The 15,608-nt window shown below is 45.5% G+C and overlaps 1 protein-coding gene across 2 annotated transcripts in view; it reads right to left on the bottom strand.

Annotated features, from left to right (window-relative positions):
* The window catches only part of gatm (glycine amidinotransferase (L-arginine:glycine amidinotransferase)), a 47,488-nt gene that overhangs the window by 24,562 nt on the left and 7,318 nt on the right, over positions 1–15,608 (bottom strand). For both annotated transcript variants that reach the window (XM_085968310.1, XM_085968309.1), the window contains exon 2: positions 3,657–3,893. In XM_085968310.1, coding sequence (XP_085824436.1) covers positions 3,657–3,893 — 237 coding nt within the window. The remainder of the gene's footprint in view (positions 1–3,656; positions 3,894–15,608) is intronic.

Raw genomic sequence — 15,608 nt, 5'->3', positions numbered from 1 at the left:
GATAAGCCCGTGTTTCACCGAGTACGAGAGGTTGCAGCCCCTGTTCCACTATTTGAAGGGGGCTGCTCTACAACTCCTGGCTCCACTTCAGTCGCACACTCCCCGGTGCGAAGGGGACCTCCTCGTGGGTCTGCTCCTGGGCCTGGCCAAGGTGGCCATCCACAGGCCCAGGTTGGACATGGCCCGTGGGGTCAGAGAGGTCACTCTGGCTGCCTCTCTCCCGCGGCTTTGTCCGTACCCGGGTGGCCCTTCAGAAGGAGCACGCAGTGTCCGCGACTGGTGGGCTCCACAGGGACGGGAGTGTGTAGTCAACACGGTTGGAAATAGTATTTAAATTGTTAAGTTTCTTCGTCTTTATGATTTGGGTTTTATTAGTTGTGCCCCTCTTAAAAAAAGGGAGCACTTTTGTTAGATCTTTTATTTGATGACACTGGGCAACCCAATGTCTCCTTATTGTTTTAATTAAAAAGTAGAAAAGATTAGCAGTATCAGAGTTTGTTAGAAGAGTTAAGTAGTTGTAGTTAATCTCTCTCTATTCATAAGAAGTTTCCATTTGCAGGAAATCGGTTGTAGGTAACAGTCTAACTTAGAAAGTCAAACCGAGTCGGGTAAGAATTGCAAGGCTCGACTCCAAGCCCAGAATCACAGGCACCAGAAATCTAGCGCATTTACCTCCGTGCCCAATCCACTCATTAATTAAACAAAACTCCACAGTGGGAGCAGAGCCTCCCAAAGTTTCCCCGAGTCTCTACATTCTATAAAACAGACTCCAGTTAATGGTGAGAATCAGTGGTCCTCAGCACCGCCTCGTGCCTCTGCCATACTGGAATATTCATTAAAGACACTTCAAGGAAACCCACTACTAAGCAAGCTTGGAACAAGCTGGTGAGCACTGTCGGTGGACGGACCTCCTGATAGTGAGGGATTCCTGCCAGGAACTGCCTTCATCCCCGCCACAGTTTCTGTACACGGCAGGTTTGGAGCATTAGTGAGAAATGAGGCACCTTCGGTTCCCCATGAACTCCTTCGCCTCTTGCACAGTGTCCACCCATCTCCCTTAATCTAATGTTACTGTGGATTGTTGTCTGACTATCTCAGTTATTGCTTTAGAAACGACTCAATGGCCCAGAATTTGCGGTCAGGATGACGGTGAACGGGCAGCGTTTGCTGTTATTCTGCCTTTGAAACTGACCGCAACTTAGGGATTTGGTGTGTGAGCAAGTGCCTGCGGAAATCCCAAAGTTGCAGTCTGTCAGTGACAGCTCCGAAACTGGCTGGCTGTTCCTTCCCCCAAACACAGAGCCGGCAATCAGTGAAATCTCGTAAATCATTGAAACGGACGAAAACTTTAGCTCTTCCGCAGTGCGTATGCTGTTAAATTCCCCAATTGGTGAGGATGTTCCCAATGATGGGTGAAACTAGAACTAGGGGGCATAATCTTAAAATAAGGGGCTACTCTTTCAAAACTGAGATGAGGAGAAACTTCTTCACTCAGAGGGTGGTAGGTTTGTGGAATTTGCTGCCCCAGAAAGCTGTGGAAGCTACATCATTAAATAAATTTAAAACAGAAATAGATAGTTTCCTAGAAGTAAAGGGAATTAAGGGTTACGGGGAGCGGGCAGGAAATTGGACACGAGTCTAGGTTCGGAATGGTCATGGCCCTGTGGGTAGTGGAGTGGGCCCAGGGGCCGTGTAGCCTGGTTCTGCTCCTACTGTGTTCTAATTCTGTGTTAGATTTCAGGAGATGGTTTTATTCCTGTTCCTGGCTGGGGTGGAGATCGCCTTTACAAAAGGTAAGTACTGTAGAAAATATAGGGACAGAGTGATCTCCTGGAAGAATTTCGATCGCCTAGATGGGTCGGAGAGGAATTTCCCAGATTTTTTTCTCCCAAATTGGCCATTGGGTCTTTATCTGGTTTTTCGCCTCTCCCGGGAGATCACATGGGTTCGGGTGGATGCACAGTGATAGAAGATTTGAGGTTAGGATCAGATCAGCCATGATCTTATTGAATGGTGGAGCGGGCTCGAGGGGCCGATTGGCCTACTCCTGCTCCTATTTCTTATGTTCTTAAAAGTTAGACCCAAAGGGATTAGGTGTAGCAGGGGTTTTAACAGCGTATTGGCTGCTAAACAAGGATTAAGGGCCTGGAAAACTAATTATAATTTTTGCAGTGTGTAATTTGTCCATTAATTAAAATTAAAATTAAGAAACTTTTCAAAAAAATTAACATTTTTAAGTTTGTGCATCTTTATTTTAGGTTTGCCTTTTCCCTGTGAGAGAGCTCCAATCTTTCTTTTATTCTCTAACTATTTTTTTAAAAAGTTAGAATTTTAAGGGCTTACTCACTTCCTTGTTCATTGAGAATTCTGCCTTTTGATTGGCTGCTTAGACAGCCTGTTGAAGTCACAGCAGCTCGCACTAGGGGATCCCCATTAAGTTCCGTTGAACTGAATTCAAGGTCGGAAAACCCGAGGTTATCGACACAGGGATTGCGAGATCCTTGTGCGGCGCGGACTTCAGGGTCAACAGCAAACGCCTTCGCTTCGCTGCTGACCCCAAATTCCGGGCTATTCGTTTCCCCCCCCACCCCCCCCCACTTACAAAGTATAAGCTTCAGGAGGTGGTTTCGATCAGTCTGGGATAATGAGTGACAGTCTGAAGGTGAATTTCCCATTATAGCAGTGCCAGTTATATTCCTATCTCAGGAAACAGGACCTGCTCTTGATAGGCGTGGACTGGAATCACAACTTCATTGCTGGGATCAGTAACCTTCACTCCAGTTCACAGTCCTTAGAGACTAAATTACACACACTAAATGTCAATACTGCCATTTTAGTGAAGTTACACTCCCTGTTCATTCTACATCTCCCCAGCTCACTGATCACATTTCAACAGCTGTTCTAAGTATATTCCTGACATAACCAGCCCCACTGTCACCGGCAAAAGGCCAGCTTTAAAATCCATACAAATTCTCATCTGCCGAACAGTCATTTTTATTTTTCAGCATTGGCTAGTTCCTGCCCCCTCCTGTTTCTGTGTCACTGCCATGACCCAGCTACTGGTAGTAGCAGGGTACCTGCTCCAGACCTCTCCAATCCTGCTCTAATTGGCTATTGGAAATGAGATACTAACCACAGTAAGTACCACATAACAGATGGGTTCTGATCCAGGAGCTGCCTGGTCCTCAATTATATTTTGCTCTTGCGAGGTGCTGAATGAAGTGGGCAAGTCAGAGTCCCTAACCTTAATGCACCACCTGGCTTTATACACCCGTCAGACACATTATTCTCCTGATTTTTCCCAAGTCTCCAGTATTTGCTGAAAGCCTATCACTCAGTTCATCTGTGGATTTCTCTTCGCCCTTTTTCAAAGATAGCAAAACTGTAATAAAAGATCAAAGTGCTGCTGTGGAAGACAGGCCGAGCCTTTCTGGCCATGCTATCAGCTCAACAATTGGGCAAAACAACTTGTGTGAAGGAGCAAGTACTTTAGAATTCTAGACAGGAGCAAACTCATTTGGTTATGTTCATAATCTGATCAGCAAATGAACCACATTAAAATTCAATGTAATACAATGAAATGCCAACATGTTGGTATAGTGAACATTTTTATAATTGTATATTCTACTGTAAAACCTTAAGGGCTCTGTATATACCTTTACTTCCACTGTAAAAGGGGGCACACATGCATTCTCTGGTCTCCCAACAATCACTTCTTCCAGAGTGTCCCACTCATTGTAGGAGCAGACGGGGCAATCTTTAGCAAGTGGATCAGTGGTCTTGACCTTGTGATCATCATCTGCTACACAGGAACTCTGGATGGCTGTAGCTGCGGTGGCAGGCTGGGTGCTTTGGAATGTTTTCTGCACCCACCCTGCAACAGCTCGACCAATCTGAAAGAAACAATATGAAACCATCAGAAAATGGCCAAGATTGAGCAGAAGCCACGGAAGGAATCGATCCTGGAATGCAACATTGAGTTTGGTGGCCGTTACATTCATCCAATGTCGGGAATTGGAGAAGGCTGCAGGACAAAAAATTAGAAATTCCAGTACAAATTATGACATCACAATGTGTAAAATACAGTAACAGTGGGCTGGGCTGCTTTGCAAAAAAGGGAGAGTCACATCTAGGGTTGGCAACTCTAGTTGTACATAGACATCACACGACTTCCCGCCAACGTTCCTATAAGCTGTTAATACTATATTAAATTAGTAACTTGAATTAGATACATCTTTGTCTTAAGTTTCTGTAAAGTTAGTTAATAGTCGAATAAATAAAGGCATGGCAGGGTAGCTCGGTCCAGTGGAATGCACATCTTGTGCCACGTGGGAACTCCAGGATGCTTCCCGTGTCCTGGACAACCATGTGTGCAGGAAGTGTCGTCAGCTGGAGGAGCTCGAGCTCCAGGTTTCAGAGCTTGAGCAGCAGCTGGCATCACTGGTGCATCCGTGAGGCTGAGAGCTACGTGGATAGCACATTTCAGAAGGGAGATTGAGATCATACAATGGCAACATGTTCCCGTAAAGGTCAAGGGTGGTTCCAAAAAGCACAGGGAACCTTGGATGTCAGGGGATATACGAGAATGGATTAGGAAAAAAAGGAGGGCTTTTGGCAGATACAAAAGGCTAAAGATGGAGGGAGCCCTAGAGGAGTACAAAAAGTGCAGGGGGATACTTAAAAAAGAAATTAGGAGATCAAGGAGGGGCCATGAAATAACACTGGCGAGCAAAATAAAGGAAAATCCTAAGATGTTTTATAAGTATATTAAGGGTAAGAGGATAACTAGGGAAAAAATAGGGCCCATTAGGGACAAAAGTGGCAATCTGTGTGTGGAGCCGGAAGATGTAGGAGGGGTTCTAAATGAATTTTTTGCATCTGTTTTCACTATGGAGGAGGACGATGTAGACATAGAAATAGGGCGGGGGGACTGTGATATGCTCGAACATATTAACATCGAGAGGGAGGAGGTATTGGCGGTTTTAGCAGGCCTAAAAATGGATAAATCCCCAGGCCCGGATGAAATGTATCCCAGGCTGCTGTGTGAGGCAAAGGAAGAGATTGCGGGGGCTCTAACACATATATTCAGGACCTCTCTGGCCACAGGGGATGTGCCAGAGGACTGGAGAACCGCTAATGTAGTACCATTATTCAAGAAGGGAAGTAGGGAAAAACCGGGGAACTACAGGCCAGTGAGCCTAACATCAGTGGTAGGAAAATTATTGGAAAAAATTCTGAGGGACAAAATTAGTCTCCACTTGGAGAGACAAGGGTTAATCAGGGATAGTCAACATGGCTTTGTCAAGGGAAGATCATGTCTGACTAATTTGATTGAATTTTTTGAGGGGGTGACTAGGTGTGTGGATGAGGGTAATGCAGTGGATGTGGTATACATGGATTTCAGTAAGGCCTTCGATAAAGTCCCGCACAGGAGACTGGTCAAGAAGGTAAGAGCCCATGGAATCCAGGGTGCCTTGGCACATTGGATACAAAACTGGCTTAGTGGCAGAAGGCAGAGGGTGATGGTCGAAGGTTGTTTTTGTGACTGGAAGCCTGTGGCCAGTGGGGTGCCACAGGGATCGGTGCTGGGTCCCTTGCTGTTTGTGGTCTACATTAATGACTTGGATATGAATGTAAAAGGTATGATCAGTAAGTTCGCAGATGATACAAAAATTGGTAGGGTGGTAAATAGCGAGGAGGGTAGCCTCAGTCTGCAGGACGATATAGATGGGTTGGTCAGATGGGCGGAACAGTGGCAAATGGAATTTAACCCGGAAAAGTGCGAGGTGATGCACTTTGGGGGGACTAACAAGGCAAGGGAATACACAATGAATGGTAAGACCCTAGGCAAGACGGAGGTGCAGAGGGATCTGGGTGTGCAAGTACACAGATCCCTGAAGGCGGCGGAACAGGTGGATAAGGTGGTAAAAAAGGCATATGCGATACTTGCCTTCATTAGCCGAGGCATAGAATATAAGAGCAAGGAGGTTATGATGGAGCTGTATAAAACATTGGTTAGGCCACAGCTGGAATACTGTGTGCAGCTCTGGTCGCCACACTACAGGAAGGATGTGATCGCTTTGGAGAGGGTGCAGAGGAGATTCACCAGGATGTTACCAGGGCTGGAGCGCTTCAGCTATGAAGAAAGACTGGGCAGATTGGGTTTGTTTTCCTTGGAGCAGAGGAGGCTGAGGGGGGACATGATTGAGGTGTACAAAATTATGAGGGGCATAGATAGGATGGATACTGAGGAGCTTTTTTCCCTTAGTAGAAGGGTCAATAACTAGGGGGCATAGATTCAAGGTAAAGGGCGGGAGGTTTAGAGGGGATTTGAGAAAGAACTTTTTCACCCAGAGGGTGGTTGGAGTCTGGAACTCACTGCCTGAAAGGGTTGTGGAGGCAGGAACCCTCACAACATTGAAGAAGCATTTGGATGAGCACTTGAAATGCCATAACATACAAGGCTACGGACCAAAGGCTGGAATATGGGATTAGATTAGACAGGGCTTGATGGCCGGCACGGACACGATGGGCCGAAGGGCCTCTATCCGTGCTGTATAACTCTATGACTCTATGATAGTTTCAGGAGGTGGTCACCCCACAGATAAGGCGTGTGCAGGCAGAGAGGGAATGGGTGACCACCAGACAGAAGAGGACCAGGCAGGTACTGCAGGAGTCCCCCCCGAGTGCATCTCGCTCTCCAACCAGTATTCGGTTCTGAGTAATGGTGAGGGCAATGGTTCCTCTGGGGAGTACAGCCAGAGCCAAGTCCACAGCACCAGGGGTGGCTCAGCTGTACAGGGGGGTGGAGGAGGAAGATCGGGAAAGCAATAGTGGTAGGGGATTCGATAGTTAGGGGAGCAGACAAGCGTTTCTGCGGCCGCAGACGTGACTCCAGGATAGTACGCTGCCTCCCTGGTGCCAGGGTTAAGGATGTCACTGAGCAGCTGTAGAACATTGAGGGGGAGGGTGAACAGCCAGCGGTCATGGTCCATATTGGTACCAACAACATAGGTAGAAAGATGAATGAGGTCCTGCAAGCAGATTTTAGGGAGCTAGGAAAGAGATTAAAATGCAGGACCTCAAAAAGGTAGTAATCTCTGGATTACTCCCGGTGCCACGTGCAAGTGAGTATAGAAATAAGAGGATAGAGCAGATGAATGGGTGGCTGGAGAGTTGGTGCAGGAGGGAGGGCTGCAGATTCCTGGGGCATTGGGACCGGTTCTAGGAGAGGTGGGACCTGTACAGGTAAGGTATTAGGTGGGATCAGACTAAGAACACAGGATAGTCTAATACAAAAGTAAAATACTGCAGATGCTGGAAATCTGAAATAAAAACAGAAAATGCTGGGTTATAGTTAATAAGGCCTTTCTGGTGCAGAGTGACTGTTGGTAAACCATTTAACTGGTGTAACTAGAGGGATTGATTTAATTTAAATCCAATTAATTAAAGGGGATACTTGCATCTAAAATCGGGCAGAGGGTGTCCATAACTAACAATAAAAAATTTAATTAATTACATGGAATGGAGCAGGTGATGTGTTACTGTTGCGAGATGTGGGAGCCGGTGAACCCCATTGAGGCTCACGGTGATTACGTCTGTGACAAGTGTCTGCTGCTACAGGAACTCCAGCTCCGTGTTGATGAGCTGGAGTCTGAGCTTCAGACACTGCGACACATCAGGGAGGGGGAGAAGTACCTGGACTCTGTGTATCAGGAGATGGTCACACCTATGAAGTTAATTAATTCAGATGTAGCCCATGGTCAGGGACAGGACGGTGTGACTACGAGTGAGGCAGGTACGGGGATCCAGGAGGTAGAGCTGGAGGAGCCGCAGCCCTTGTTCGTGTCCAATAGGTTCGAGGTTCTTACTCCCTGTGGGGACAGGAGCAGGGACTGCAGGGAGGATGAGCAACCTGGCCACAGCACCGTGGAACGGTGGCCATTCAAGAGGGGGGAGTAAATAGAAATGTTGTAGTAGTAGGGGATTGTCAGGGCGAGGCTGGATCTGGACCCAAGTGCAGAGACGAGGCTTGAGGCAGGTATAAAGTTCAAACAAAGTACTTTACTTAATAAACACAAAGATACAATTACACTTTAGGAGCTCTGACAAGCAACCACTTGGCACAAAGGCTTGTCAAGACTGAGCACAGAGAAGGGGGATAACAGAACTAATATACTACAAATCACAGGTGAAACTCATAAGCCCAATAACAGTCAATTAGGGATTTAACACAGGGGTAACCACTCATCATGTTCGCGCCCGGGTGGCCCTAGAGATGGAGCACGCGGTGTCCGCCGGCACGCTCGAGCTTTTTCGTGACCGGTGGGCGCCGCGGGGACTGGAGTGCATAATTAATCGGGACAACCAAATTTTAATTTGATTGGTGGAGGGCTATTTAAAAGGGTTATTGGGTTTTTGTCACCTTATTTGTGAATTTGTTTTTTGGTCGAATTAAAAGAGAGGGGTAACCACTCATCATGTTCGCGCCCGGGTGGCCCTAGAGATGGAGCACGCGGTGTCTGCCGGCACGCTCGAGCTTTTTCGTGACCGGTGGGCGCCGCGGGGACTGGAGTGCATAATTAATCTGGACAACCAAATTTTAATTTGATTGGTGGAGGGCTATTTAAAAGGGTTATTGGTTTTTTGTCAGTTTATTTGTGAACTTGTTTTTGGTTGAATAAAAAGAGAGAGGGGTAACCACTCATGAAGGTGCCACCTAGGGGTTACTAGGAGAACTAACCGGCACCCTCACAGGGGATAGTATTGTTAGGGGGATAAATAGAGTTCTCTGCAGCCGAGAGCGAGAGTCCCGAAGGCTGTGTTGCCTACCCGGTGCCAGGGTTAAGGACATCTCCTCTGGGCTGGAAAGAAACTTGCAGTGGGAGGGGGTGGATCCAGTTGTCGTGGTCCATGTTGGTACAAACGACGTAGATAGGACTAGGAAGCCGGTTCTGTTAAAGGAGTATGAGCAGCTAGGGGTCAAATTAAAAAACAGAACCTCAAGGGTAATAATCTCTGGATTATTACCTGAGCCACGAGCGAATTTGGCTAGGACAAATAAAATTAGAGAGTTAAATGCGTGGCTCAAGGACTGATGTGGGAGAAATGGGTTTTGCTTCCTGGGACACTGGCACCAGTACTGGGGCAGGAGGGAGCTGTTCCGTTGGGACGGGCTTCACTTGGCCAGTGCTGGGACTAGAGTCCTGGCGGATCATATAACTAGGGCTGTAGAGAGGGCTTTAAACTAACTAGTGGGGGGGAGGTTCCTAGAGAGCAAATTATAAAAATGACAACAGAGAAGGTCATAGACTTAGGTAGCAGTGGGGAAATTAAAAACCAGAGCGTGTCAGGAAGGGGCAGAAGGTATGGAGTAAAAGGTAAAGTAATAAAAAGGGCAAAAGCAGGAACTAAGTGTCACAAAACATATTTGAAAGTTCTCTATCTGAATGCACGTAGCATTCGTAACAAAATAGACGAGTTAATGGCACAAATAACTACATATGGGTATGATCTTGTGGCCATTACAGAAACATGGCTGCAGGGTGACAATGCCTGGGAATTAAACATACCAGGTTATTTAACGATCAGGAAGGACGGGCAGGAAGGAAGGGGAGGTGGGGTGGCTATGTTAATAAAGGAAGGAATCACTGTAATACAGAGAAATGATATTGGGTCAAAAGATCAGGATAATGAAACAGTTTGGGTGGAGGTAAGGAATAATAAGGGGAAAAAAACACTAGTGGGCGTAGTCTATAGGCCTCCGAACAGTTGCAACTCTGTTGGACGGAGTATCAATCAGGAAATAGTTGAGGCTTGTAATAAGGGAACATCTATAATTATGGAGGATTTTAACTATCATATGAATTGGACAAATCAAATTGGGCAGGGCTGCCTTGAGGATGAGTTCATTGAGTGTATTAGGGATGGGTTTCTTGAGCAGTATGTAACTGAACCGACCAGGGGGCAAGCAACCTTAGATCTGGTCCTGTGTAACGAGACAGGATTAATTAAAAATGTCCTAGTAAAGGATCCCCTTGGAATGAGTGACCATAACATGGTTGAATTCCATATTCAATTAGAGGGTGAGAAGGTTGGATCTCAAACAAGCGTGCTAAGCTTGAATAAAGGAGACTATGAAGATATGAGAGTGGAATTGAGTAGAGTGGATTGGGAAAATAGATTAAAGGGTGAGACGATACATGATCAGTGGTGTACATTTAAGGAGTTATTTTACAACTTCCAAAAAATATATATTCCACTGAGAAGAAAAGGGTGTAAAAGAAAAGACAGCCATCCGTGGCTAAGTAAAGAAATTAAGGATAGTATTCGACTAAAAACAAGGGCATATAAGGTAGCCAAATCTAGTGGGAGGATAGAGGATTGGGAAAACTTTAAAAGACAGCAAAAAATAACAAAAAGATTGATTAAGAAAGGGAAGATAGATTATGAAAGTAAATTAGCAAAAAATATAAAAACAGATAGTAAGAGTTTTTATAGTTATATAAAAAGAAAAAGGGTGGCTAAAGTAAATGTTGGTCCCTTAGAGGATGAGACCGGGAAATTAATGGTGGGAAATATGGAGATGGCAAAAACACTGAATGAATATTTTGTATCAGTCTTTACAGTAGAGGACACTAAGAATATCCCAACATTGGACAAACAGGGGGCTATAGGGGGGGGGAGGAGCTAAACACGATCAAAATCACTAAGGAAGTGGTACTCGGTAAAATAATGGGACTCAAGGCGGATAAATCACCTGGACCTGATGGCTTACATCCTAGGGTCTTGAGGGAAGTGGTGGTAGGGATTGTGGATGCATTGGTAATAATTTTCCAAAACTCCCTGGACTCACCAAAGGTCCCGGCAGACTGGAAAACTGCTAATGTAACACCCTTATTTAAAAAGGGCAGTAGACAGAAGGCTGGAAACTATAGACCGGTTAGCCTAACATCTGTGGTAGGTAAAATTTTGGAGTCCATTATTAAGGAGACAGTAACAGGACATTTGGATAATCATAATTTAATAGGACAAAGTCAGCGTGGTTTTATGAAGGGGAAGTCATGTTTGACAAATTTGCTGGAGTTCTTTGAGGAAGTAACATATAGGGTGGATAAAGGGGAACCAGTGGACGTAGTGTATTTAGACTTCCAAAAGGCATTTGACAAGGTGCCACACAAAAGATTATTGCTTAAGATAAAAAATCATGGGATTGGGGGTAATATTCTGGCATGGATAGAGGATTGGCTATCTAACAGAAGGCAGAGAGTTGGGATAAATGGTTCATTCTCAGACTGGCAATCAGTAACTAGTGGTGTTCCGCAGGGGTCAGTGCTGGGTCCCCAACTCTTTACAATCTATATTAACGATTTGGAGGAGGGGACCGAGTGTAACATATCAAAGTTTGCAGATGATACTAAGATGGGAGGGAAATTAGTGAGTGAGGAGGACATAAAAAACCTGCAAGGGGACAAAGACAGGCTAAGTAAGTGGGCAGAGATTTGGCAGATGGAATACAATACTGGAAAGTGTGAGGTTATGCACTTTGGCAGGAAAAATTGTAGAGCAAGTTATTATCTTAATGGCAAGAAACTGGAAAGTACTGAAGTACAAAGGGATCTGGGGGTCCTGGTGCACGAAACTCAAAAGGTTAGTATGCAGGTGCAGCAAGTGATTAAGAAGGCCAATGGAATGTTGGCTTTCATTGTTAGGGGGATAGAATATAAAAATAGGGAGGTATTGCTTCAGTTGTACAAGGTATTGGTGAGACCGCACCTGGAATATTGCATACAGTTTTGGTGTCCATACTTAAGAAAAGACATACTTGCTCTCGAGTCAGTACAAAGAAGGTTCACTCGGTTAATCCCGGGGATGAGGGGATGGACATATGAGGAGAGGTTGAGTAGATTGGGACTCTACTCATTGGAGTTCAGAAGAATGAGAGGCGATCTTATTGAAACATATAAGATTGTGAAGGGGTTGGATCGGGTGGATGCGGGGAGGATGTTCCCGATGATGGGTGAAACTAGAACTAGGGGGCATAGTCTTAGAATAAGGGGCTGCTCTTTCAAAACTGAGATGAGGAGGAACTACTTCACTCAGAGGGTGGTAGGTCCATGGAATATGCTGCCCCAAAAAGCTGTAGAAGCTACATCATTACATAAATTTAAAACAGAAATAGACAGTTTCCTAGAAGTGAAGGGAATTAAGGGTTACGGGGAGCGGGCAGGAATTTGGACATGAGTCTAGGTTCGGATCGGTCATGGCCCTGTGGGTAGCGGAGCGGGCCCAGGGGCCGTGTAGCCTGATCCTGCTCCTATTTCGTGTGTCTAATTCTGTTAGATTCAGGAGATGGTTCTGTGATAGTAGATTGGCGGTTAGGATCAGATCAGCCATGATCTTATTGAGTGGCGGAGCAGGCTCGAGGGGCCGATTGGCCTACTCCTGCTCCTATTTCTTATGTTCTTGTGAAATACTCAGCAGGTCAGGCAGCATCTGTAGAGAGAGAAACAGAGTTAACGTTTCAGGTTGACGACCCTTCATCAGAACTGGAAAATGTTGGAGATGTAAAACGTTTTTAAGCAAGTGTAGGGGCAGCTAAAGGGGGGAGGGGAGAGAGCAAAAGAGCAAACACGAGAAGGAAAACAGAAAGCAATGAAGATGAACAAGGTAAAAGAGACAAACGGAAATCCCGTCAGAGAGAAGAGCAGAACTTCAAGGTGGGCATCCCTAGAAGAGAAGTGGCCGTGAATTAAACACGAACACAAAGGCAACACACTGCGGATGCTGGAAATCTGAAATAAAAACAGAAAACGCTGATCACAGTATCATAAGATTTAGATTAGCTATGGAATAGGACAGGGAGCAATCGAGAGTAAAAATACTTAATTGGAGGAAGGCCAATTTCAGTGGGATGAGAACAGATCTGGCCCGGGTAAATTGGAATCAAAGATTGGCAGACAAAACTGTAATCGAACAATGGGCTGCCTTTAAAGAGGAAATGGTTCGGGTACAGTCGAGGTACATTCCCACTAGGGGGAAAGGTGGGGCAACTAAAGTCAGAGCACATTGGACGACGAAAGACATTGAGTGTAAGATGACGCAAATGAAGAGCGCGTAGGACAGATGTCAGGTCGGGAATACATCGGAGAATCAGGATGAATATAGCATGTTCAGAGGAGAAATGTAAAAGAAAATAAGAGGGGCAAAGAGAGGATCTGAGAATAGAATGGCAGCTAACATAAAAGGTAATCCAAAAGGTAATCAGGATCGGACAAAGTCAACATGGATTTACAAAGGGTAAATCGTGCTTGACTAATCTACTGGAATTTTTTGAGGATGTAACTGGTAAAATAGATAAGGGAGAACCAGTGGATGTGGTGTATTTGGACTTTCAGAAGGCTTTCGATAAGGTCCCGCATAAGAGATTAGCGTATAAAGTTAAGGCACATGGGATTGGGGGCAAGGTACTGACTTGGATAGAGAACTGGTTGGCAGACAGGAAGCAAAGAGTTGGAATAAATGGGTCTTTTTCCGAGTGGCAGGCAGTGACTAGTGGGGTATCGCAGGGATCGGTCCTTGGACCCCAGCTATTCACAATATATATTAATGATCTAGACAAGGGAACTAGATGTAATATCTCCAAATTTGCAGACGACACAAAGCTGGGTGGGCGTGTGTGCTGTGAGGAGGATGCCGAGAAACTCCAGGATGATTTGGACAGGTTGGGTGATTGGGCAGAAGCATGGCAGATGCAATACAATGTGGATAAATGTGAGGTTATCCACTTGGTAGCAAAAAGAGGAAGGCAGATTATTATCTGAATGGCAATAGATTGGGAGAAGGGGAAGTGCAACGAGACCTGGGTGTCCTTGTGCATCAGTCGCTGAAGGTAAGCATGCAGGTGCAGCAGGCGGTTAAGAAGGCAAGTGGTATGTTGGCCTTCATAGCGAGAGGGTTTGAGTACAGGAACAAGGATGTCTTGCTGCAGTTGTACAGGGCCTTGGTGAGACCACATCTTGAGTATTGTGCAGTTTTGATCGCCTTATCTGAGGAAGGATGTTCTTGCCATGGAAGGGGTTCAGCGAAGATTCACCAGGCTGATACCTGGGATGGCAGGAATGACATATGAGGAGAGATTGGGTCGATTGGGCTTGTACTCGCTGGAGTTTAGAAGAATGAGAGGGGATCTCATTGAAACTTATAAAATTATGACAGGACTGGACAGACTAGATGCAGGAAGAATGTTCCCGATGGTCGGAGAGTCCAGAACCAGGGGTCACAGTCTAAGGATAAGGGGTAAGCCATTTAGGACAGAGATGAGGAGGAATTTCTTCACCCAGAGAGTGGTGAACCTGTGGAATTCTCTACCACAGAAGGCAGTAGAGACCAATTCATTAAATATATTCAAGAAGGAGTTGGATATATTTCTTAAGGCTAAAGGGATCAAGGGATATAGGGAGAAAGCAGGGACCGGGTACTGAATTTGGATGATCAGCCATGATCGCATTGAATGGCGGAGCAGGCTCGAGGGGCAGAATGGCCTACTCCTGCTCCTATCTTCTATGTTTCTATGTTAAGTCTTCTATAGGCATATAAATAGGAAACGGGTAGTAAGAGGAGGGGTGGGACTGATTAGGGACCAAAAAGGAGACCTACACATGGAGGCAGAGGGTATGGCTGAGGTACTAAACAAGTACTTTGCATCTGTCTTCACCAAGGAAGAAGATGCTGCCATAGACAGTAAAGGAGGAAGTGGAGGAGATACTGGATGGGATAGAAATTGATAAAGATGAGGTACTAAAAAGACTGGCTGTACTTAAAGTAGATAAAGTGGAGAGGAAGTGGAGGCAGCAGACCTGGGCGAGACCAGAGCGGGAGCAGAGCGAGAGAGGCAGCAACTCAACAGAGGCAGAATTCGAAAGTGATGTCAGAGTAGAGAAAGTGACGTCCGCACAAGGGAAGGAGCTGATTGGTGAGTAGTTGGTGAGTTTTTTTTTAAGTTTTAAGTTTATTTCTGCTAAGTTAGTTCTTAATCTATTAAATAGAGACATGGCAGGCAGCTCAGTCCCGTGGAGTGCACATCCTGTGCCATGTGGGATGTCCTGGACGCTTTGGATTTGTAAAAGGCAGATCGTGTTTGACTAATCTAGTTACATTTTTTGATGAAGTAACAGGGAGGATCGATGAAGGGAATGCAATGGATGTTGTCTACATAGATTTTAGGAAGGCGTTTGACAAAGTTCCACATAGAAGACTGGTTAACAAAATTGAGGCTCATGGAATAGGTGGGTCAGTGGCAGCTTGGACAAGGAATTGGCTTAAGGACAGAAAACAGCAAGTTGTGGTAAATGGCTGTTTTTCAGACTGGAGGATGGTAGACAGTGGTGTTCCCCAAGGGTCAGTGCTGGGGCCACTGCTTTTTTTGATAAATGACCTGGATATTGGAATACAGAGTAGAATTTCTAAATTTGCCGATGACACCAAACTTGGGGCTGCGGCAAACAGTGAGGATGATATCAATCGACTGCAACAGGACATAGAAAGGCTAGCAAAATGGGCAGATGGAATTTAATACAGAGAAGTGTGAGGTGATGCATTTTGGCAGA

Source organism: Somniosus microcephalus, chromosome 27, assembly GCF_052327205.1.
Source record: "Somniosus microcephalus isolate GS21.2 chromosome 27, FLI_Smic_1.0, whole genome shotgun sequence".
In the NCBI taxonomy this organism is placed as follows: Eukaryota; Metazoa; Chordata; class Chondrichthyes; order Squaliformes; family Somniosidae; genus Somniosus; species Somniosus microcephalus.
Note: the sequence above shows the minus strand (reverse complement) of the source record. Positions and strands in the feature narration are given on the sequence as shown.